We start from the raw sequence: 22083 nt of genomic DNA on the forward strand, positions 1-22083 counted from the left end.
TATACTTTTTGACCAAGCAAATTCATTTGACAATGAGTCAAATTCAGAAATGTTAATGCAACTCCATCATATAGACAAAAATAATGTCATCTGAATATACGCGCAATAAACATACACCTGACCCACTGTAAATATGGTTAAAAATCGTTTCTTCATGCAAACGATAGGAGAAATAGTCCCCAGAAGATTGAAAATGAAAGTGTACGATCTTGGGATCGAATAAAGCTATCAGATGAAGCTGAATATTTAAACGAATGAGATCAAAATTAACACCATTTAGTTAGTTGAAATTTTAGTAAAACGTACTGCACGTGCAAAATACTTGTCTCCTTCGGAGGATATGTTCATATTGAATAGAGGAAGAATGCTCCCGTGACAGAATGGCGAAAATCGAACTGTATCGGTCTATTCTTTAGTTTTAAAATTTTAAGTTGCATGACTTTAAGTAGAGGTTTGAGTAATACACGAAGTGCACGTTTCTGATGTTTCTCAGATTTTGTGCATAGTTCTGAGAGCAAAAACATGTTTCCAACAATCAGTAGCAATAGCTAGCGTTGATAATTTTTCTCAAATTTGAGCAAAGAATCGTTGAACGCAAAAGACTCTAAGTTTCCGAAAGATTTTGCAGCTGGCTTCTACTTTTTCTGATACATGTATCAAATTCCAAAGCCACATGCCTATACTTTCTTTAAGGTATTTTTGGTCACATTTCCAATAAGTTGTATTACTGAAAGACAGCGTTAACAGCTTATCAAAGTATGAAATAAATCCGTAAGACTTTTATCCTTCATTCTGGTTAATTTGTAACGAACCGCATGATAGATTCGTTTTCATTATTCATTGTCGTATGTATTCAAGAACTTGCGAACTAATTTTTCTTAATTACACCCAATTGCCGTGTCCAAATTTTTGAAAAACTCTTAAAATAGGCCTTCGACATATATTCAACGTACTTCTAGCAAAGAAAAAGATGTTTCAGAAATTTTCGGTTAGTTTCAAAACTTGAGACATTGAATTTTTTGAATTCATAATTTCAAAAATTCTCACTAAGCAAAAAAAAACTTCTCCACAGGAACATTCCTGAAACGATTAGAACTGAAAATGAAGAAGTTCAAAATTTTCTCAAAATATTTGCAGCTCAAAGTTGATTACGTAAAAAATTATGAAAAAATAAATTGAGCATCTTAGAGATCCGTCTGATATTTTCAGGTAAATATAAACGATACAGATTCATGTATTTGATTGACATTTATTTTTTCGTCGCATAATTTCGGCATACATAATATTTCTTGTACGGGATTTTCTCAACTTTTCAGTTTCTCGATGAAAACGGTACGTTTTGCACGTGATAGTTGTTGGATATGATGAACTTCTCTTACCGACATGGTCAGCTTAGTATTAATATAATTATTTTATTATAAAAGTTGTAATTAGCATCCCGACAGAAGGCAACGAGACAACGACAAGAACAGAAATTAGCCAGCTGTGTAATACATAAAATGTATTGTACGTAGTACGTAGTACGTAGACATGTCGCTGTCAACTCTTAATAACGCCGAAGTGGCTATGACGCGATAAGAAAATTGTGTAATATTCTAAACTACAGAAAGAAACTACTGTATTGTGGTATATTATTACATATATTACAAGCTTAAAGATAAAATCAAGAACCAGCTACTGCTGTCGGTTTCGAGAGTAGCTGCAGGTGGGGGAAGACCCGATAAAATGCAGGTGAAGAAAAACAAAAGAATGGTGATCATCAGTTAACTTATAAGGCGTAACAATTGCCAAATGGCCAACTGTAAATAGGCGACCGTTGTTATAATTACGCAGTGTTGAATAGATCGATCCATCAAAGTAATAAAAAGCGAAAATTTTCCGAATAATGAACAAACCGGAATTGTACATAAGAGCTAATAACCCACAGCGGAACGATGCTGATGATATTTCTGATGAGTTCGAGGAGGTTATTAGAAAAATGTCCGGACGTTGCCTGGACATTGGATCTGGACCTGGAGACGTGGTGATGGATTTCATATTGCCAAAGCTGAACCCGAATGCTACCATTGTCTGTGAGTTTGTTGCCGCCTGTATAAATTGTGCGAGAACAGTTGCAGGGGGATTAAAGTTAACGTAAAAATGCGACACAGGTTCAGACATTTCCGAGGCCGTGGTGAAGTTTGGAAAGGATACGTACGGGGGAAACAGTCGGGTGAATTTCGTCAAACTGGACATCCAGACTCCGAATTTACCAAGGAATCTAGTCGGACGATTTGATCATGTCACTTCGTTCTACTGTTTACATTGGTGCCAGGATATGCGGTAAGAGCTTCTCCTCTTTTGAAATCAATCAGAATTTGTTCAATCGATTATACCACGTATCTTATTTTATTTTGTACAAGATACTCCTGGCTGGTGAAAAATTCTCAGTCACATACATCTGTTTACAGGCAAGTGTTTGACAACATTTATAACTTACTTCAACCTGGTGGAACTTCCCTTTTAGTATTTGCGGCTAATCACCCTAGCCTGGATGCTTACAAGGTCTTGGCAGCCACGACTTGTTACAAGCCCTACATGACGGTATAAATGCGCAAACTAAGTATATTTTCAACTAAAAGCTAATTTCATTTCATTTTCACTGAGTTTTCGAAATTTTGAACAGGACGCAGACCGTTACATTCCGTTTTATCAGCACACTGACCAGCAACGCAAAACTCTGAAGACCTTACTAAAAGAAGTTGGATTTGAAGTTTGCCATTGCAGCCGCAGAGAGAAAAGTTACGTTTTCGATAAACTGGAGGAATTAAGCCGTGAGATATCTTCTTCCTTTTTATAGCACGCAATTATGCATAAATTATCTGCGACAATATTACGTGAAATTGCGTAAATAGTAGGGGAATTTAGTAAGCAGAGTTTACTGTTCCAGAATACATGCTCGCTGTGGATTCGTTCATAGACAGAATGCCGATGGATCTAAGAGATGAGTACAAAAAAGATTTGGTCAAAGAAGTTGCAAGACAACAATTTATATTCAACCAGAATCCAAGTAACGAAGATATCTACAGTGTATTGTCTATATATTATTTGTTCGTAGTTTACATAAGAAAGCCTTTGTAAGAACGATATTATCACTAGAGATTATAATGAAACCAGAATCAATTATCTGAAGCATGGAAGAATACAAATTGTAAAATATAATCGCACATACCTATAACTACGAAATAATAATGTTTCGATCCCAACGAAATATCAATTTACTCAGTTTTGAACTCTGATCATCTCCTAATGAATACGACAAGGAATGTTTCCTTGAATTTAATAAATCAGTACTCTCAATGCAGCGAATAAAGATCGTGTTCGCGCCTAGTGAGCTAGGCTGAAACAGTACGAGGGCTGCTCCCTGAATCAAAGCCAATAGCATATTTTTCGACTGGCTCCAGTCAAGCACCTTCCACAAGATTATGCAGCTTAATCGAAGGGCTGTTTCCCATACTGTTAAGACCGTTTCTTATACCATTCCTATATTAGACTAGGAGAGCTCTCTTAGACTTATGATAAATTAAGTTAGGAACTAAGGTATTAATTCTTGTAGTATTCACCCTGTAAGAAATCAGATCTTGTCTCACCTTTGTGAGTCCTTTATCAATAAATTCACTATCATCAGCTGGTTTGCTTGGATTTTTACCTCTACACCGTGAGGGTTTTTACGTCCAATTACTTTATTATTATTCGAACGTCGACTACTCATTCCCTTCCGAATTCCCCCTTTTCGTGGTGTAAATCAAAACAGATTAACTAAATGGTCTACTGGAGAAGGAGTCATTACTTGAGACAAAGGAGAAAGGAGGACGAAATCACTTCAAATTATCAAAAACAAAAGCGGGGCCACTGCCCAAAGAATATTAACTGCACAGTATTTATCCCTACGTGTTTTGGATTTTCATTTCTGAAGTAGCGTGTGCATCGAATCAGAGCTGAATCATTGACCTTTGAATAATCGTACTTTAAACGAAATAATTTTTCTGCACTTACAGTTCATTCTTTTGCATCCTGCATGGCGTTATAATGAAATTTAGATAATGTGTATAGGTACCGGTGTTTGTTCAGACTTGCGTCTACTACGCTACTGCGTTATTTCTGTGTCGTTTTTACTTTTTTCTTTATTGATTATGTATATTCAGAAGAATGGTTTAATGTTAAATGCGTGCTTCTTTCACAGAATGGACAGTGAGTTACTGGCTTACAAGTGGTTGTCTGTATCGTGTGATCAGTAACTTGGATAACGACACAATTTCGTTTTAGGTACGTTTTTGTCACAGATGGCACCAATTCTTCTCGTATAACGCGAGATTTTGAATTCGAATCAGTGCAAATTAATGCCTTTCGATCCTCAGGGAAGAAAAGAAGAAATAATTTCCCTTAAACGATATGCTGAAACGAAGCAACCAATTTCAAATTTGAAATATTTTAGATTGAGATGAATCAAACTTCATCAAGATCTCAAGCCATTTTTCAAAGATTTCGAAATTAAACAAATCGAGGTGAATCAATGTCATAACTGCTGTGGATAATCAGCAGTAATTAAGCAAAGGTAATAAACAATTTAGTATCTCGACAGAAGGCAGCGAAACAACTACAAAAACGGAAAGTAGCCGATTATATAATACACAAAATGTATTTACACAGCAGGTACGATACATCAGTTTTTCAAGAATAAATACACGACAATATTGATGATAAATATATGTGACAGCATATTATATTACTTCAAACACGTCGGTGTACGTCGCTGTCAACTGTTGATAACACCCAAATGACCCTGAAGCGATAGCAAAATTGTGCAATTTTCCAATCGATAAAGAACTACAGGTATACAGGAGGACAGTGATTCCTAGATGGCTAATTTTGCGGCCGAGTCCATCACGTTCGCAATGTCGAATCAGCCCGCAGCAATCCATTTGAATTTTAAATTACATATTGGGTTCCGCTACGTTTACGAAGATATAGCCTATAATTTGCGGCTATAACGGAAGCGGAGCTTTAACGAAGGCGAAGGTGGATCAATTGATTAGAAAATATTTTAAAGCATTATATTTTCTTAAAAAATAAACTACAAGTCAACAGCAATGTCTTCTTCAATTATATCTAATTTACTAATTACCACACCAGGTAAACAAAATCATTAAGTTAGTTCAACAAATATCAAATTACATCCATTAATTATTTATTTAACAAGAGATCAAATTTACAAAATTAAACCAGATCCACTGACAAGTTGTTCACTTGGTACCGAACCAGGAGGAAGCGCCAGATAAGCACAATCTTGTGTTCACTTTCCGCCACAATGGAGGATCCTCGATCAGTTGGATAAATATAAATTTACCAATTATTTCCATATCGTAATCCGCGTTCTTCATCGCTGTTGTCTGTTGGTATGTTTGCCAGATTAGAGCGAATACCCGGCAGAAGTACAATTTGAAAGCTATAGTGCTTGATTCGTTTTCGATTATACCTCAATCTACTCTAGATTTCTGTATGTGTCGCATGTTACAAAACTTCCGTTACACCTCCGCGTGAAAAGTTGCGGAGGCGAATGGGATGCAGATCCAGAGGTTCAATTTCACGCGGAAGTTCCGCACCAGAGGCGAAGCTCCGTTACAATCCTGGTTCAGAAGTTCAAGAGGTAAATTTCAGCATTGTCAGAAATTCGTGACAAGTATTAAAAAGTTTTGATGAACGAATACGTAGCTTGTAACAAGCAGCTCTTATTTACTGCTTGCAGCTGTAAGGGATTGAATACAGTTACCAAAAACTGCCAAGTCGCACAAATTCAAATCAACGTATCAGAGGGATAATAGACATACATACTATCTCAAAATGCGACCGTGAAAATCGTTCATTCATATAGAAATTGGTGAACAGTTTTTCAAATATACAAATGTCGTCATGTGAATCGAAGTATCTTTTTCGATTCGATTTTTGTCACCCTTTAGTTACTTGTTTAGTTTGTTACCTTCTAAAGCAAATGTTGAAACTAATACAGCTGCGACCAAGGATGAAGGAGGACAAAATGAATACATAAATTGAATATAATTTGGATGTATTCAAGGTGCCATAGAGTCTCGAACTGTATACAGAGTTGTTATGATACAAGGGTAGCTACTCTGACGACACTCATGTAACGATTGACCTCCTATTTCTTCAGCTCATTCTCACACCTCTATCACACACGCATACACAAAAGCTTACCAACTTTTATCTTAGTCTCAAAATTTTCGTTTCTCAACAAAAAATTGATGAGAAAAACACTAGTGTTTATGGCAACAGTAAAAATCAAACCGTGATTTCAAATTTGGCGAGAATAGTTTTTTTTCTGTACACTCTACACAATACTTGAAATTAAAAAAAATTGTTCCTCATATGTTTGTGCTGTCTGGGTTACATAGGCTTCATTCGCCGAAAATAAATAGTGATTAGACATAAATTATGATGTACTGCCAGTTCAGAGATAAATAAAAGACAAGCGACTGCGGATGTTTCCGTGACCGGCAGGGGGGGGAGATGTGGTATAAATGTACACAAATGAAAAAAACCAAAAAAAAAAAAAAAATCAACACAGAAGAATGAAGACCATTAGTCAGCTTACAAAGCTTTCATATCGAGGTACGGCCTGCTATAGATAGGCGACCGTTGCTATACGGCGGTCTGAAATAGAACAATTTAATAGAGTCATATAAAGCAGAAAGTTTCGGAATCATGGATAGACCGGAATTGTACATAAAAGCTAATAGATCACAGCGGAACGACGCTAGTAATATTACCGCCGAGTTCAGGGAGGAACTTAAACAAATGTCTGGACGTTGCCTGGATATTGGATCTGGACCTGGAGACGTAGTGGTGGATTTCATATTGCCAAGGATCAACCCGAATGCTACCATTGTCTGTGAGTGTTGCCGCCTGTATAAACTGTGCGATAACAGTTGCAGGGGGATTAAAGTTAACGTAAAAATGCGACACAGGTTCAGACATTTCTGAGGCCATGGTGAAGTATGGAACGGATAAGTACGGGGGAATCGACCGGATGACTTACATCAAACTGGACATCGAGACTCCGAATTTACCGAGCAATCTAGTCCAACAATTTAATCATATCACCTCGTTTTACTGTTTACATTGGTGCCAGAATATGCGGTGAGAGTTTCTCCCTCCTCGAAATAAATTAGAATTTATTCAATCGATTATATCACGTATCTAATTTTGTTGTACAAGATATTCCTAAGTTCGGTGAAAAGCTCTCAGTTACATAAATCTGTTTACAGGAAAGTTTTTGAAAACATTTTCAACTTGCTTCGACCCGGCGGAACTTGTTTTTTACTGTTTGTGGCCAATGATGCTAGCATGAATGCTTACAAAACCTTGGCAGCCATGCCGAGTTACAAGCCATACATGACGGTATAAATGATCCACTATTTTTTCACCTAGAAGCTAATTTCACATCATTTTCACTGAGTTTTTGTGATTTTGAATAGGACGCAGACAATTACATCCCGTTTTACCAGCACCCTGACCGGCAAGACAAAACTCCGAAGATATTACTACAAGAAATTGGGTTTGAAGTCTGCCATTGCAGCCGCAGACAGAAAAGTGTCGTTTTCGATAAACCGGAGGCATTCAGCGGTAAGATATTTTCTTCCTTTATATGTATAAGTATAACACGATATATTACGATATTATGCATAAATTATTTGTGACAATATTGCGTAAGTATAAATAGTAGGGAAATTTCGTAATTAAAGTTTACTGTTTCAGATTTCGTGCTCTCTGGGAATCCGTTCGTAGAACGAATGCCGATGCATCTAAGAGGTCATTACAAGAAAGATTTGGTCAAGGAAGTTGCGAAACATCAAATTATATTCAGCCAGGATCCGAATAACAGAGATCTCTACAGTGTATTATATATATATTATTTATTCGTAGTTTACATGAAAAAGCCTTTTTAAGAACGACATTATCACCATAAAGTAAAATATAAAATTACCGTGAAGAAAGCTTATAATGAAACAAGAATCAATTATCTGAAACACAGAAAAATACAATTTGTAAAGTATAATCGTACATACCTATAACTGTGAAATAAAAGTGTGTCTATTTCAAGGAAATATTAATTTACGTAGTTTTGAGCAGGTTATCTTGATTACTATAAAAATAAGGTACTATTTGTAACAATTAATCATTTTCAAAGTATCAACGCAGTAAACATTTTTTCTCCTAAGATCTTCTTGTTTTCCAATGGAACCAAGAAGAATGACTTCGTACAAAGAACCGTAGCTGAAGCAGAATAAAATACACTTTACGAAATGACGATGTACAATATGTACAAATGCACTGAACGAAACATTTCAATCTCACGAATACATTCATTTGTTCGATGGCGCACTAAATTTTTGAAAAGTTGGCACGCCACCCCCTTTAATTTAAATGAAGCGCGTCAAAAAAGAGAGCCGCACGACTAACTTACGAATAATTAACGGCAAATTATGCAATAGTCTGAATTCACATTCTCGACGATTGGCGTGTCAAGGTCATATACATCAATCTCATTCAATCTTTTGGTTATTCGACCGCTGTTCGTGTATTAATTAGCGAATGTAAATTAATTAAGAACACACTGATTAAATCATCTGTGTGAATCTGAGCACGACCATTTGGATTCCGGAGCGTTCGTTGATCACGTGACTCCCTTTACGCTGCACGAATTAAATGACGAACTGAGTAACCTCGCGGGCTGCGCTCATTCAAATTCAAATGCATCGAATTACTATCAGAGCACAACCGAAGAGTATGGAACGAATTTTGTGAGAAAAAAATTCGTTAAAATACGAAGCAAATCGAAAACTTTGTTTTCATTCAAAATACCAATGAACATGCCTTCAGTCAACGCCAAAGAACACAGGATTCAAACAATAATAATGTAACCGATAACGTCGTTGTATCGATATACCAATTGGCTATACCGACACAACAGAGTCGCCACTAGTATTAACTCGCTAGTTCATGGCGATACGGTTGAATTAGGTTGGTCAAACTGTAATTTTCACTGGTAATTTTTCTCTGAAATTGTGATAGCTTTGTTTCAATGGTTAAGTGCGGTTGACTCGGTTGACTGTTGGCAGTTTGAGTGTTTTCCGGGACTGCTTGTTAAAAATTCAGCCTTAGACTCGACGTTATTTATTGTAAAATGTCTTCGTTCTTGGCCGACGTTTTGGTTACCGCAGGTAATGAAAGAGCTCGCAAATGTATCATCACCTTACCTCCCACGGACAATTATTTTCATATCCTAAAACGCCGAATAACAGTCGGATCACTTTTAGTTTGTAACGGTTATCTTTTGACAACAATATCATTGTTGTACCAACGTGTATTCACTTTTCTTACAAACACAGAATGTTGTAAGCTCCGCAACATTACATTGTGTACTTGAATTATTATTTTTCACATATGAGCGTACTATACAATTTTTCGAATTTGAATAAGCATTGAAAAATATATTTTTAAATTTGATGTAGTTTATAACTTGCTTCCATTTAGGATTTTTATCTATGTTACTGAGCCACAACTAATATTACACTCTCATACCTATAATCATTTACTTTTAAGCATAAATTTTATACATTGGTATTTAAGGGAAATTCGAAAAAATCGATTTGACTACAAAAATATCCGAGCTTCAGGCACAAATATCCAAATCAAAATGTGATGTCAAGGAATACATCAAAGATAACTACATTGAGTTTGTACCAAAGTTGAAGAAAGATCAATCTCTGATCCATGATATCCAGAGGCATTTTGACGAAATAAATATACTCCAAAAAAGAGTACAAGATCAGGTAAGTCTTCAACGCCGTTATATTATCTCACAAATGGGTTGCAATAATGTGTATCAGGATAGTTCGAGATTATTATTGGTCACAAATGTAGCAAGCACTAATATCAAGATTCTTCTCTCGTCAGATTAAAATCGAGCTGTCTGGCTCTACAAGAGAACTCAAGAATCTATCAAATGATCTCCAAAAATCGAGTATCAGCTTGGCTCTCTCCAGTCGTCTGATCGAGATAACCGATTGCCTGCAGTCGGCAGAAAGTTATAAAAGAGATAAGCAATATGTAGAAGCTGCAAAAACATTGCAATGTATGCAAAAATTGCTAGACGATCCCAATACGGACTTGCAGTACTTGGATATTTTTCGAGCTTTGAAAAATAATTATTCTGCAACCTATGGAACTTTTTTGACGGATGTTACAGTACTTTGGCAGCAGTATATTCAATGGGAAATAGTTGAAGACAGTTCTCAACATTCCTGCGTTAATCTTAGCATAAAATGTGACCTAGAAGAAATGCAGAATCTCGTCGAAGCTCTGCATCATATGGACAACTTATCAGGCAACTTGAATAAATTGGCTAATAAGCTAATGAAATACCTGATTGGTCCAATAATAAATTATAAATGTTCCGTGTTTGTCACTGATGAAACTAAGTTCTCTGTCCAGCATCTGGATGAAACAAAAAAGCCGGAATACAAAAGTGTTCTCCATAATTTGACTCTGCTTTTCCAGTTTATGCATCAGAATTTGAATGTTCGTTTGAAAGATGGCCAAAGGTTCCTTACAAAGCTGGAACCCCATATTTTTAAACAATTCTCAGAGAATTTGATCAATGACTGCATATCGCACACCATACCGAGCTCTAGTCTAGAATTACAAAATTTTGAACCGGTAATTCAAGATATTTCGAAATTTCAAGATTACCTTGTAGAAATTGGTAAGATTTTTAATTTCTATTATATTGATAGAAGGTGAAAAGGAATAGTTGTATATATAAATAAGTATCATCTAATTGTTCATTCACAGAGTTTATTGCGCCAGATAAAGTATTCCTGTCTGAATATATTAAAAACGTAGACGGTTTGTTTATAAAAAAAATATGTCAAGACTTCTTGGGTAAGGCTAGAACAGTGATGAAGAAAGATCTTCACGATACAGTTAAACACGAAATTCAGGTTTGAATATTATTCTCAATTATAATTCGGATTTCAAAAACTTCTCAAATTTTTGTAACGCTGCATCACTAAATTCTTTCAATTTATTCAGGGTCCACAAAAATGGCTCGATAATACGTCAGCCAGTAACGATTTCACAATTAATAGAAAACTCAGTGAGGACACATTCCAGTTACCACCTTGTCAAATAAGGTAGTTGTATACCATTGACCAACAATATTTTCTATTGTGATGCATAGTACACCAAATCAGTGTTGAAAGTTTACTCTAAATTCCTGTTCCTATCGTTTCAGTAAAAGTGTCAAAGAAATCCTAGATCTTGTGAAAGAGATTCTTGATGAAACGTGTCGTAGCTCTGACATGTGCGCAGTGAGATTATTTTACACAAGTCGAAATATAGTTGAAATGTATGCAGTCCTGGTGCCCGAGCACCACAAGAAATTTTTAGAGACGATACCTCAGCAAGTTGGTAAGAACAGGATAGACTTACTTCAATGATTACTGACTTGGATCATTGACCAAGTACACATGATACATTTTCAAAGGTACAATACACCAAGGATTTCAGCAAAATGTATCAATATTTATTAGCTTTGTTTCATAACAACTGCATGTACCTGGCTCATCATCTGTTCGTATTGACACATGAATACAAAAACAAGCTGCCAGACGTTTTACGAAACCGCAATGTTACTTACACTGACCAAACTTTGGTGCTTCGCTCTACTGGCTCGGAATGCTTTTTGGAACACATGAAGTATCAGAGAAACATTATCATCGACATACTCAGAGAATCTGGTACAATATCATTTCTTTACACACTTCTTATTATTAGAGTAGTATAGTGTTACGACTTATTTTCAGCCATTCAATCTCATTGCAAAGATAGTTTTTCATCTCCAACCTGTCTCCGCTCAAACAGCGCAAAACATATTTTTGCGTTTTAATCTAAAAAAGTTTAATCTGCCAATGAGATTGCAAAATGAAAAAAAAATAGTTTTCGGCCTTGAAATTCTAGGCCTCGTTATCGACCTGAAAGAACTTTTCAAGAAGGTCCAGTTTTTCCAGAATCAAGGCAAAAGAGTTTTTTCGTGAGATCACAACTTGGATAGTGATTAATCTTGATTGAATTTTCTTGTAGGTTTGTCGACATTGGGCCAAGTACCTGAATTACCGCCAAATACAGAGAAAGCAATAAGGCAATGCATCAGGCAACTTGAGCTACTGAAAACAGTGTGGCTCAATGTTCTTCCTAGCAATATATATTGCCGTGCTGTAGGTAAGTATCTTTGTGAAGAAGAATCAACCCTCGTGTTTAGCAAACTTCTGCATTGATTGAATCAACTATAAATAATTTTTTGCAATTATTCTTCAATAAAAATGACCGAATGACTCCGTAATCTTGGTGATTTATCAAAATCAAAGTCTAATGCAAGAATAAAACGTGAGTTTCGTATACTTCAGTTTGTGTAAGAGTTCAAATCACTTTGTAAGTTGATTCACAATTACAAATTTGAAAAATGTACAGGAAGAGTCAGACAATTCAATTATAAACTCTTAGATTTAGATGTGGGATTGACATATTTAAAAACAATTGCTCATTTATTATACAGATACTTTTATATTTTGCGCAAATTCAAAACTAGAATTTAGCATGGTAGTTTTCAGCATCTGACTCAAGCTATCTCTAGAGGAAAAAAAAAAAAAAGTTTCGTTGCGTTCAAACTAGATTGATGGAGATTCTGGTTAACAAAATAGTCGAAAGTTTTTGCAAAGTTCCAAAATGCAAGATTGAAGCAATCACATTTTTGAATTACAATCATTACAGGTTGTATAATGAATTCTATGATCGATGAACTGGTTACAAGGGTGATCAATGTTGAAGATATTCCCGCTGATGTTGCCACTGAATTGGTTACATTGTTCAATATGATCATGAATAGAGCACCCTCTATATTTCCTGTAAGTTTTCTCATGTTATCGAATGTTATGAAGCTATCACAATGTAAGATAATAGGGTGTTTCAAATTGTTTTGGTGGTGAAGAAAACTTGAGACACAATCGTTTATTTTTTCCATATATTTCTATGAGTTTATAGGTACAGGTTTTTTTTAAATCTATTGTTTTTTTTTTTTTTTTTTTTTAAATTATCGTACACTTTTCACTGTTCAACAGTACCGTGACAAATTTTTTTTTTTTTTCTTTTTTGCTTTGCATTGAAATATTTATTTTTATAACATTATCAGTCTGTATATTACTGAATTGAAACAACGAAAAATGTGTTTATATGAATTTAAGAAAACGAATAAATTTTGATAGTAAATTTTATCGATATATATTCTCCAATTTCTGATGAATACGGTCTTTAATCATCAAAAATTTCAACCGATAAACTTAGATAATTGATGAACTAGATGTAGTTAATATATTCAGGTTATTGAAAAATATATTCAAAATTTACAAATCGAAAAATAATTAACCACTGATGAAAGAATTGTTGTGAATTCACTTCAATTCAATAGTTCCCAATTTTTGTATTCATTGCGAAAAAAAGTGATTGTCATCATTGGAAATATCAAGATATTATATGCAGTGGAATATAATTAACAGTAAAGTATTTGAGTGAGGTAATAATTTCTGTTTTTTAGGAGCCCAATACAATTCGTCTTCACGTAAAACGATGGCAGAAGTTATCGGAACTAGTGATTGTGCTTGGCGCTTCCCTGAAAGAGATCGACAACAGATGGGCTGATGGTAAGGGGCTGTTGGCTCACGAGTTCACGGCTGCCCAGGTGAAGCAGCTAATTAGAGCTCTCTTCCAAAACACTGATCGCAGGTCTATGTTACTCGCTAGCATCAAGTGATGCTTCTCTGTATGTAATAAGCATTAGAATAAAAAATAAAAAAACATTTTTTCATTCATATATAAAAGATAAACATGCATTAATTTTTCCAAAACCCTTAAATGTGATGCGAAAAGCTTACGAAATTAAAAGATAATTCTCAGGTATAATATTGGATTATCTCAATACTAGCAATTTTATTCGAAATACTTTTAGGTAATGACACAATAGCTATGAATATTGTGCAACTCGATCATTTTCATGTTATTTACTTGAATACTTTCTGGCAATTCTACAAATTACTTCATTGTGAGTCAGAAGCGCGCTTAAAACAAATTTATACACACATTAAACCTATTCACACAAAAACTCAGTCACTCAAAAATTATTTTCACCTTTCAACACTTTAATTCATCCTTATTGTTAGGTCACAATACTTACATTGTATCGTTTCCTCTTGAAACTTACTTAAGCGATGGAGCAGGTAAAGGAAATTCTGATTCTTTTAGTGACGACTAATTGCAAGAATTTTTCGTACTTCACGTGAGAAAATTTCTTACCAAAAGCTGGTATTTCAATTATATGTATGCTTCCTCTTCAAATTCAGGCAAACCCAGTCATACTGTTTTCGTTCGAAAACTTTCAACCGTGTGTGAAAAAGATATCTGACAAGCTGGCTATCTGCACGACGTAACTTTGAAACTATTCTCCACAAGTCGAAATATTTTATCAATCAATGAAATTCTCCGTTCTGTTCTGATATCGATTTAATTGAGTGCATCACAATTTCCGAAGAAATGCTCGAAAATTTTTTGTTTCATCGGTCAATTGATAAATAATTCATCTTTTTTGCTTTCCTTATTTTCGTAGAAACGTTGATATAGAGCAAAACTTTACACGAAGGTAGATCTTTCAATTTTTTTGTTTGGTTTGCTCTTCACGTATGTGGTATTTTTCCTTTGAATGTCAAATATTAAAATTCTGTACTTTTCTCATCTTTCGAAATATTCATTTATCGCCAAACTCTTGAGGTATTTAACTAACACTGTTCAATAAAGTAGACAGAGATAGTGGGCAGGCAGACAGGCAGGCAGGCAGGGGTGGCGGGCAGTGGTGTGCGCAAGTTATTTAATTCTTTTTCCATTTTGAAATAGTAATTTACAGACGATTAGAACATTATTGCGAAGGTATTGGTGTTTTCTTTTCAAACTTTTTTTGTTCGGCTAGGTACGACAGATCACAAAAGTCATCGCAGTTTGTAAAGTCTGTTTCATTTTCTATAAATGATTCGTCGGATTGCGTTTTCTTTTTTCTCCATTCCTTTTTTGCGGCATAATACCAACCACGTACATATATAGATATTGCTATATAAATATGTATGTCCTATTTATTTTTTGATTTTTCAACAAGCGGCGAAAATGTAAGACAAAAAAAAATTAAGGGCAGAAGTTTATATAAATAGATATATTTATATATTCATTTTACTTCATGTATACCAGTTGCTTTTGAACCAGCTCCACAACTTAGTGAATTTTTGTGGCCAGCCGTACGATACGATACGTTAATCCAGTGTCTTGGTACAATGCGTTGATTGATGTATTTATTATCAGTTCTTCTTCTTTTTATATATATATATATAAAAACATTTCTATCATTACGAATAGTAAACAAATGTCGCTCAATATTTACGTGAATATTATAAAATTGTAGTATGTAATTGTTCATTCCCCTTCAACAACAATAACGTTATTCTGATTTTCGGTTTTAAAAATAATCTCACGAAGTATGACTACTTTCAATAATTGATTGGAAAAAAAATTTGATCGTCTATAAATAAAGATGGAAACAGTTTCAACCGCCAAGCGGTGATTGTCGGGAAGTTTTTTTTATCCAGAGTGCGATGGTGCAGTGGTTTTTATACGCTTCCTTTGAAGCAAACGATGGATAGTTGACTGAGTAATTACGATAATTATTATTAATATTGTTATTATTTTTATTAGCCATGCAGCTCTACGACATCCTGTATCAAACTTTTAGAGCAAATGCTCAGTTTTTGTCGTATACGAAAAAAAAAGACACGAATGTAATTCATTCTCTGCTTTTCACGCTGATGTGGACTGTTCGTCATTCTTGTAGAAACGTAGATATGAGAACACAGATAACACATTGGCGACAAACTAGCTAGTAACTAGTACGCATTGTTTTTCATATTTTTTTTTTTTTCCCTTTTCTCATGGAAAATATCGAAGAAGCGTTGGCAGGCTATATATGTATATGTATACGTAAACGAGAATATAAGATGTGAAATAATGTTTCGTTTTGTTGTTGGTTTTTAGCGTAAATTGTAATATGTAATTAAACTTGTATATGTACATATATCGCTGCGTAGATTGGACAGAACGTAGTCGTCGAAGGCGGGTTGTTGAATGGCCCGCAGTTCATAGTGGTAACGCAGCGTAGTTCATTTATGTGCATTCACGCAGATGACGATGACTGTGAACATGGGAAGTGCAAAACAGGGTTTCACATTACTTTCGGCTGACAGTAAGATAGACGACGTCTTTTCACTAACAGACGGTCTTTATTTACCATAGAGATCATCACCTCAGTATAGATCTCTGCGCATGCACCTGCCAATTCCGATAATAAATGATAAGTATTCGGCATCAAACTGCCCCTTTACCATAATTAATCATGCATGTTTTTTTTCCCCTATTCAATACAATCATCAGAGTCCATTATCAAATTTCATAAATTCTGTACAAAGGGAAACTTAATTGTAGAATCAGTTCAGTCATTGCGCAAATTTTACTCGTTCTTTCATCTTTCACAAATTTATACTTTGAACAGATGCTGCTTGCTGCTGGGCGACTACTCGTGAACCGGTGGGGACTGATCAAAAAAAAAAAAAAAAAAATCGACTATGTGCAAATTCAAATTTTCTCCAAAGTTAATTACTGGCTTCTTAATATGGAATTCTACTCCTTCGAAATATCAATGGGAGTAAAAGGATGCTTCAACACTTGCTATTTTTAAAAATGCCAAGAAACTGAAAATTCCAGGGTGTGAAACAAATGGGATGTACCTTTTTTTACTTTTATATTAGTGGGACACGCAACGTGAATGTATGTCTGTCACATTTACTAGTGGGAAGTTGATGCATTCCACAGTAAACTTACATGTTCGGAAGAATATAAAGTTTTCTTCTATTCCATATTCATTGCAAAACATATTACTGGACAAGTATAACATCATTCTACATTTACTTGACGTTGGAAATTACAAAACACTAGCATTTTTCACGATTGTTTTAGAACTGTAACTTTTTCAAATTATCCCTCATTTTCATTCGCATTTGCAATTCAACTCGTTTTCCATAAAGCGTTAGTGGGACCATGAAATAGCTAATGTTCAAAATTGGGTAACATCGATCAGGTCACGTTTATATTTTTAAGATTTATCAAATAAAGAGGTTAGAGATATTCAATTATTACTGAAAAGTTTGTATGGAACTGATTTGAAAACTTTTAGAAATGTAATCCGTTTTCTGAATATACAAATATAATTCCGATGTACCTGATTGTTTGCTGACTAGTGTGATGACCCAAAACTGCGGCCCTCATTAGCGCGATCGTCACTGTAGCCAGAACGGGATGTGCCGCGTGGGCTGCAAACACATCCCAAAACATTCCATAGGAAAATTTAACCACTTGATAGGAAACTATTCAACTTCACATCTATGTGATCGCATACCCGATCGATTCACAACCCTGTTCATTTTTCATTCTAGTTTTTAGTATACAAAAGTAACTTAAGTAGAATTCAATGAATGGCTTGTGACATAAATGATTTTAAACGATACCTAAGTTTCAGTAATCTGAATGTTCAAAAGCCTTTCCATATCTACAATGTGTTCAATAAAATTTTGCAACAACCATCATCTAATAATAAATAGTTTTGGATACGTGCCCAGCCAGCAGTGCGCAATCATCAACATGTATACATTTTTTTTTCTAGATGAAGTAAAAAAAAAATAATAATAATAAATTCAGAAATAAATTCTACTATCTTAACAGCCGTCTTCAAATTTTTCAACACCAAACGCATTCATAAACAAAAAATAAAATATTTTGTACTTTTGTATGTAAGATTAAGAGTTTTCTCCGGCCCATTATTTTGAATATACGGACACCCAGATTTAGTTGAAAAAATGATCGCAGTTTTTTTTCTACAATGGTCGAGTTTGATTTGTGTTTTCGAAATATATAAGGTAGCAAGTCTGCTCGTGATTGCAACAATTTTGCCATTTTGTCGACGACCGTTGAAGTAAATTATTCAGAAGTTAAACATTGCAGATGTACCACAGAGCGCAGAATTGATAAATGTCTGAATATTGTTAGATACTCGAAAAGAGGTATCATGAACCACTTGTGTTGTATTAAGAAGAATCGATCGAAGACCATCTGTTGTTTTTAACCTTAATTTGCCATTTGTCGTGCCTCTTTTAACGTAGAAGTTTTTCGTCGATTAATCGAAGACCACTTTTTTAATTTGCCTTGTCGTTTTTTGCTCGCTATATATTTGTTAAAGCTAGTAGCTCCTGTTTAGTCGAAGAACATGTAAATGAAGTTTGCCAGAATGCTTCGGAGTAAAGTACAATAACTTCGAAGATTGCTTTCGTCGATTAATCACAGGACAAATTTTCAACGTAGTGTCCGATTCCGAAAACTTTTCTCTTATGTGTAAAGTCGAAAAAGAAAAAGGAGACTAAAGAAATGAACTTAATCTCTTGACCTCTGCACAGTACAGCATATCAATACCAAAAAGTATTCAAAATAGATTTGTTCATTGTTTCGTAAACACTTTTTATCAAAATTCGTCACACTACAAAAGGGAATGTCTATTGCCACCATCATTATGTCATTATACGACTGTAATCTAGGGTGAAAATAATTCTTATCGTACAATGCCAAACTGAGTATAAAAACCGATGAAAAAATAACTTCAAAACTAAAGCTAGATACAAAGAAACCTCTAATTGAGTAGTTTCTGGCAAATGCGAATCGGAAGAGTGAAGATAAGAGATGATCTTGTGCTTTTCAAAACCCCACTGATAATTTTCCAATCTCATCACAGTTGCAGCGTTGTATACAATTTGATGACTAGTAACAGACAGACTCTTATTAAGGAAGCCAACCATCCTTGACGTATTTGACATATTGGTTTGTTCATTGGGAGATTCGTATACGTATATCATTTGATGGTATAATTTTGTTGTAGTTTTCAGTTTAGTTTTGCATAATTTTTGTTTTGTTTTACGAAGGAATGATCGTTTGTACCTGCCACGCCCAGCCGGAGATCGACTGCGATACCTCGACGATCCGTTGTCCCTGCCGCTGTAGTAGTCACTGCCACTACCACCACCCCCACCACCACCACCACTACTGCCGTAGCTGTCGCGGCTGTAGCTGTCTCGACTTCCATAGCCGCCCCCGCCACTGCTGCGACTAGAGCTGTAGTCGTCGCCAAAACGGCCTCTGCCCCTACCACCACCCCCACTGCCTCTGCTTCCGCGATATCCTCCGCCGCCACGATCTCCGTAGCTGCTGCCACCCCCTCTGTAGCCCCCTCCGTTTCCACCCCTAGATCCGAACCCCCTACTACCTCCACTGCCCCCTCGACTCCCTCTGAAACCGCCGCCGCCTCCTCCTCTACTACCCCCACGGCCTCGACCCCGTGATATTTCGACTCTGAGCTTTGCCCCCATTATCTCTGTCCCGTTCATATTGTCGCAGGCTACTTCCGCCTCGTCTTCGTTTAGGAATTCGATAAAGGCAAAACCTGGCGGGTTGAAGGCCACCCAGACTTTGTTCAGTTTTCCAAACTTCTCAAACTCCACCTGTAAGTCTTCCTTCTTGATGCCCTCATTCAGACCGCCGACGTACACTCGCGTGTAACCTTCCGAACCCATCTTGTTAACCTGGAGATGATAAATTCTTTTATTCAACATCGAACAATCTACGTCTTAGGTATATATCGATCTGAAGTTAAATGTAATCTCAGCCTTTTCAGCTCACTTTTACTCGACTTACTAAACATTCGAAATCCATTTAATGGATTTGATAGAAATCCGGAAAATGGAAATGACCTTCAAAATGCTGAATGTTTTTTTAATCAAAATTTATTCCACAATTGAATATTATGGAAAAGCATTGTAATTTGTGCTTGGGCACGCTTTTCTTTAGATAAGATTCTTAATTTTGCTTGATAAATACTCTAGACTTAAGATTGCCTGATATTGTATTGTTCTCAGAGTACAACTGTGATCTAAGAATTTCTAATACAATCAAGTAACCTATATAATCAATAACAAATTTGACTGCCCGACGTTCAAGTGTGAGTATAGAAGAGTACTATTATTTCAAGTACATATATTGTGATTTAGCAATTTCTCGAATATTCGGAAGGTTATTTTGGATCTGCAATCTTTACTTTGCACAACTCAAAGCATGTAGTGCCGTTAGAGTACGTGATAAAAGGGGATGATAAAATTTAGTTATTCTGATTTTCATTGGAATGCCAAGTCTTAGGGGTATGTTAAAACGCAAAATAAGTTAGGAACAGGTGTGCATTTTAATAGATGGATAGTTAAAGCCTATGTCTATGTATATATAGAGGGCAGATGCAAGAGATGAATATTTAATCCAAGAATCAGGTAGACAAGACAGCTTGACCCAGCCAAATATTACTTAGTAGATACACACGTCTATAAACAGATACACATAAATGAGTCGGTTTCCTTTCTCAATCACGTATAGATATGCAAATGATGGGGAACATAAAAAGGTGTACAGCGCTTATTTGGCAAGGTGTTAGACATTGCTGTAGCAATTAATGATACTAAAAAAAAGACAAACAGCAGTTGTTTCCGGGGCATATATCAGCCGAGAGAGCCTGTGAGAACGGATTTATTTATCGCCGAGTTTATCGTTAGTTACAATGAGGAAAGTTGGTGTAGCGATAAGAGATACGCGTTAAGATGACGTTGTACTCCTTCTTGACCGACTGAAATTGCCTTAGTTACAACTATTTCAATTAATCACGGAAATCGATGTAAAATAAACTTTCGGTGTACCTTTTGTGAGAAAATAGATCGCAGAACACTAATGTATTCGGTGAAATCGTGAAATAAAATTCATTTCTTGTCGAAATGTTGGTCTTGCTTCGTGTGCACAAAAATGGCGACTCATACCGCGTATTTTGTACATTACTGTGTAAAAAAAAAACTGCACCTACATAAAACGAAGCAAAGCACGATATTTTGACAATGTTGCATATACTTAAAACCAACGTTTATTGCATTTCAACCTGCCCAGAATTAGCAGCATAGTTGGGACATCTTTCAGTTGTCATAATTTGAGTAGGAAAAGTATTGCTTTCTTTTTTTTTTTTTTCAATGTTATTAAGATTCTGAATCGCAACTTTATCCGAAATTACGCTATTCTCAACATGTCAAATTCGATGATGTTTCTTAAATTCCGATTTCGATGTATTCCTTGTACTGTGGCCTTAGCTAGGCACCGAAATCCATCGACGAGCATAGCAACGCGGTACAGTGTAATATTTACACCTTAGCTCCCAACTTTAGATTGGTAAATCGTCTAGATTTTTAGCACCAGGCCACGACAGACTCAGGCATTTTATCGTGGAGGGAAAATACCACTCGGCCCGTTAAACAGACGGGAGATACGGTTTGGAAATCGAGAATTTGGGCGCGTAGAAACTTGTTCCAAAATGGATGATGCCAGGCAGTGATTGCCGGCGAGGCAAGGCGGACGGAGGATAGCGAACTCTGTTAGTAGCGCGGATTGGGATAACACTTCTAAATCAAGGTAGGGTTTACGGGGAATGCTAGCTCAATTGTACGGGAATAAGACTCATACTTACGGTACTTGAACCTGCAGATCTTCAGCAATTCACGAAAAAATATCAAACCGTCACGTGAAGAAATACGAGGACACCGTTCACAACAGAAAGGAAGACGCCGCAAGGGAAGCGCGAGTACCAACGAATCAATACAGGACGCAAAACGGGGTTCGCGCCGCTTCCATCACAGTCTTTCCAGTGGCGCCATCTACACTCTCCAACCCAGGCGCACGTCGTGATTTTATTCAGCTATC

The 22083-nt window shown here is 35.9% G+C and overlaps 4 protein-coding genes across 6 annotated transcripts; 3 read left to right on the forward strand and 1 right to left on the reverse strand.

Annotated features, from left to right (window-relative positions):
• Positions 1-1495: 1495 nt before the first annotated feature.
• Positions 1496-3482, forward strand: LOC124178719 (juvenile hormone acid O-methyltransferase-like). The gene is made up of 5 exons (XM_046562281.1): positions 1496-2072; positions 2151-2322; positions 2451-2583; positions 2666-2813; positions 2930-3482. Exons 1-5 carry the CDS (start codon positions 1886-1888, stop codon positions 3118-3120), a joined length of 831 nt encoding a protein of 276 aa, XP_046418237.1. The 5' UTR covers positions 1496-1885; the 3' UTR covers positions 3121-3482.
• Positions 3483-6651: 3169 nt separating this feature from the next.
• Positions 6652-8361, forward strand: LOC124178718 (juvenile hormone acid O-methyltransferase-like). The gene is made up of 5 exons (XM_046562280.1): positions 6652-6946; positions 7023-7194; positions 7323-7455; positions 7533-7680; positions 7813-8361. The coding sequence occupies exons 1-5, from the start codon at positions 6760-6762 to the stop codon at positions 8001-8003; spliced, it is 831 nt and encodes a 276-aa protein (XP_046418236.1). The 5' UTR covers positions 6652-6759; the 3' UTR covers positions 8004-8361.
• Positions 8362-9121: 760 nt separating this feature from the next.
• Positions 9122-19399, forward strand: LOC124178713 (centromere/kinetochore protein zw10 homolog). The gene is made up of 11 exons (XM_046562274.1): positions 9122-9278; positions 9688-9890; positions 10015-10822; positions 10912-11060; positions 11152-11252; positions 11354-11529; positions 11652-11858; positions 12202-12339; positions 12889-13022; positions 13709-13931; positions 19243-19399. The coding sequence occupies exons 1-10, from the start codon at positions 9242-9244 to the stop codon at positions 13922-13924; spliced, it is 2169 nt and encodes a 722-aa protein (XP_046418230.1). The 5' UTR covers positions 9122-9241; the 3' UTR covers positions 13925-13931; positions 19243-19399.
• LOC124178720 (RNA-binding protein Rsf1-like) lies at positions 13176-22006 on the reverse strand. 3 transcript variants are annotated; one of them, XM_046562282.1, is made up of 4 exons: positions 21851-22006; positions 19243-19883; positions 17480-17570; positions 16128-16396 (listed from the first exon to the last, which is right to left on the reverse strand). In XM_046562282.1, exons 2-3 carry the CDS (start codon positions 19872-19874, stop codon positions 17495-17497), a joined length of 708 nt encoding a protein of 235 aa, XP_046418238.1. In that variant the 5' UTR covers positions 19875-19883; positions 21851-22006; the 3' UTR covers positions 16128-16396; positions 17480-17494. The 3 variants fall into 3 exon arrangements, with proteins under 3 accessions (XP_046418240.1, XP_046418238.1, XP_046418239.1); XM_046562284.1 differs by lacking the exons at positions 16128-16396; positions 17480-17570 and adding an exon at positions 13176-13931; XM_046562283.1 differs by lacking the exon at positions 17480-17570.
• Positions 22007-22083: the final 77 nt, after the last annotated feature.

The sequence above is a fragment of the Neodiprion fabricii genome, chromosome 3 (assembly GCF_021155785.1).
Source record: "Neodiprion fabricii isolate iyNeoFabr1 chromosome 3, iyNeoFabr1.1, whole genome shotgun sequence".
In the NCBI taxonomy this organism is placed as follows: Eukaryota; Metazoa; Arthropoda; class Insecta; order Hymenoptera; family Diprionidae; genus Neodiprion; species Neodiprion fabricii.

Excerpts from the sequence above, each read along its gene's own strand:
- LOC124178713 (XM_046562274.1), top strand. The coding sequence starts at position 9,242 with ATGTCTTCGTTCTTGGCCGACGTTTTGGTTACCGCAG. Across the intron at positions 12,340-12,888 it reads TATATATTGCCGTGCTGTAG|GTTGTATAATGAATTCTATG; the intron begins GTAAGTATCTTT and ends CAATCATTACAG. Across the intron at positions 13,023-13,708 it reads GAGCACCCTCTATATTTCCT|GAGCCCAATACAATTCGTCT; the intron begins GTAAGTTTTCTC and ends TCTGTTTTTTAG.
- LOC124178719 (XM_046562281.1), top strand. The coding sequence starts at position 1,886 with ATGAACAAACCGGAATTGTACATAAGAGCTAATAACCCACAGCGGAAC. Across the intron at positions 2,073-2,150 it reads CCCGAATGCTACCATTGTCT|GTTCAGACATTTCCGAGGCC; the intron begins GTGAGTTTGTTG and ends AATGCGACACAG. Across the intron at positions 2,814-2,929 it reads TAAACTGGAGGAATTAAGCC|AATACATGCTCGCTGTGGAT; the intron begins GTGAGATATCTT and ends TTACTGTTCCAG.
- LOC124178720 (XM_046562282.1), bottom strand. The coding sequence starts at position 19,874 with ATGGGTTCGGAAGGTTACACGCGAGTGTACGTCGGCGGTCTGAATGAG. Across the intron at positions 17,571-19,242 it reads TCTCCGGCTGGGCGTGGCAG|CCCACGCGGCACATCCCGTT; the intron begins GTACAAACGATC and ends ATGTGTTTGCAG.
- LOC124178718 (XM_046562280.1), top strand. The coding sequence starts at position 6,760 with ATGGATAGACCGGAATTGTACATAAAAGCTAATAGATCACAGCGGAAC. Across the intron at positions 7,195-7,322 it reads CATTGGTGCCAGAATATGCG|GAAAGTTTTTGAAAACATTT; the intron begins GTGAGAGTTTCT and ends ATCTGTTTACAG. Across the intron at positions 7,456-7,532 it reads GTTACAAGCCATACATGACG|GACGCAGACAATTACATCCC; the intron begins GTATAAATGATC and ends GATTTTGAATAG.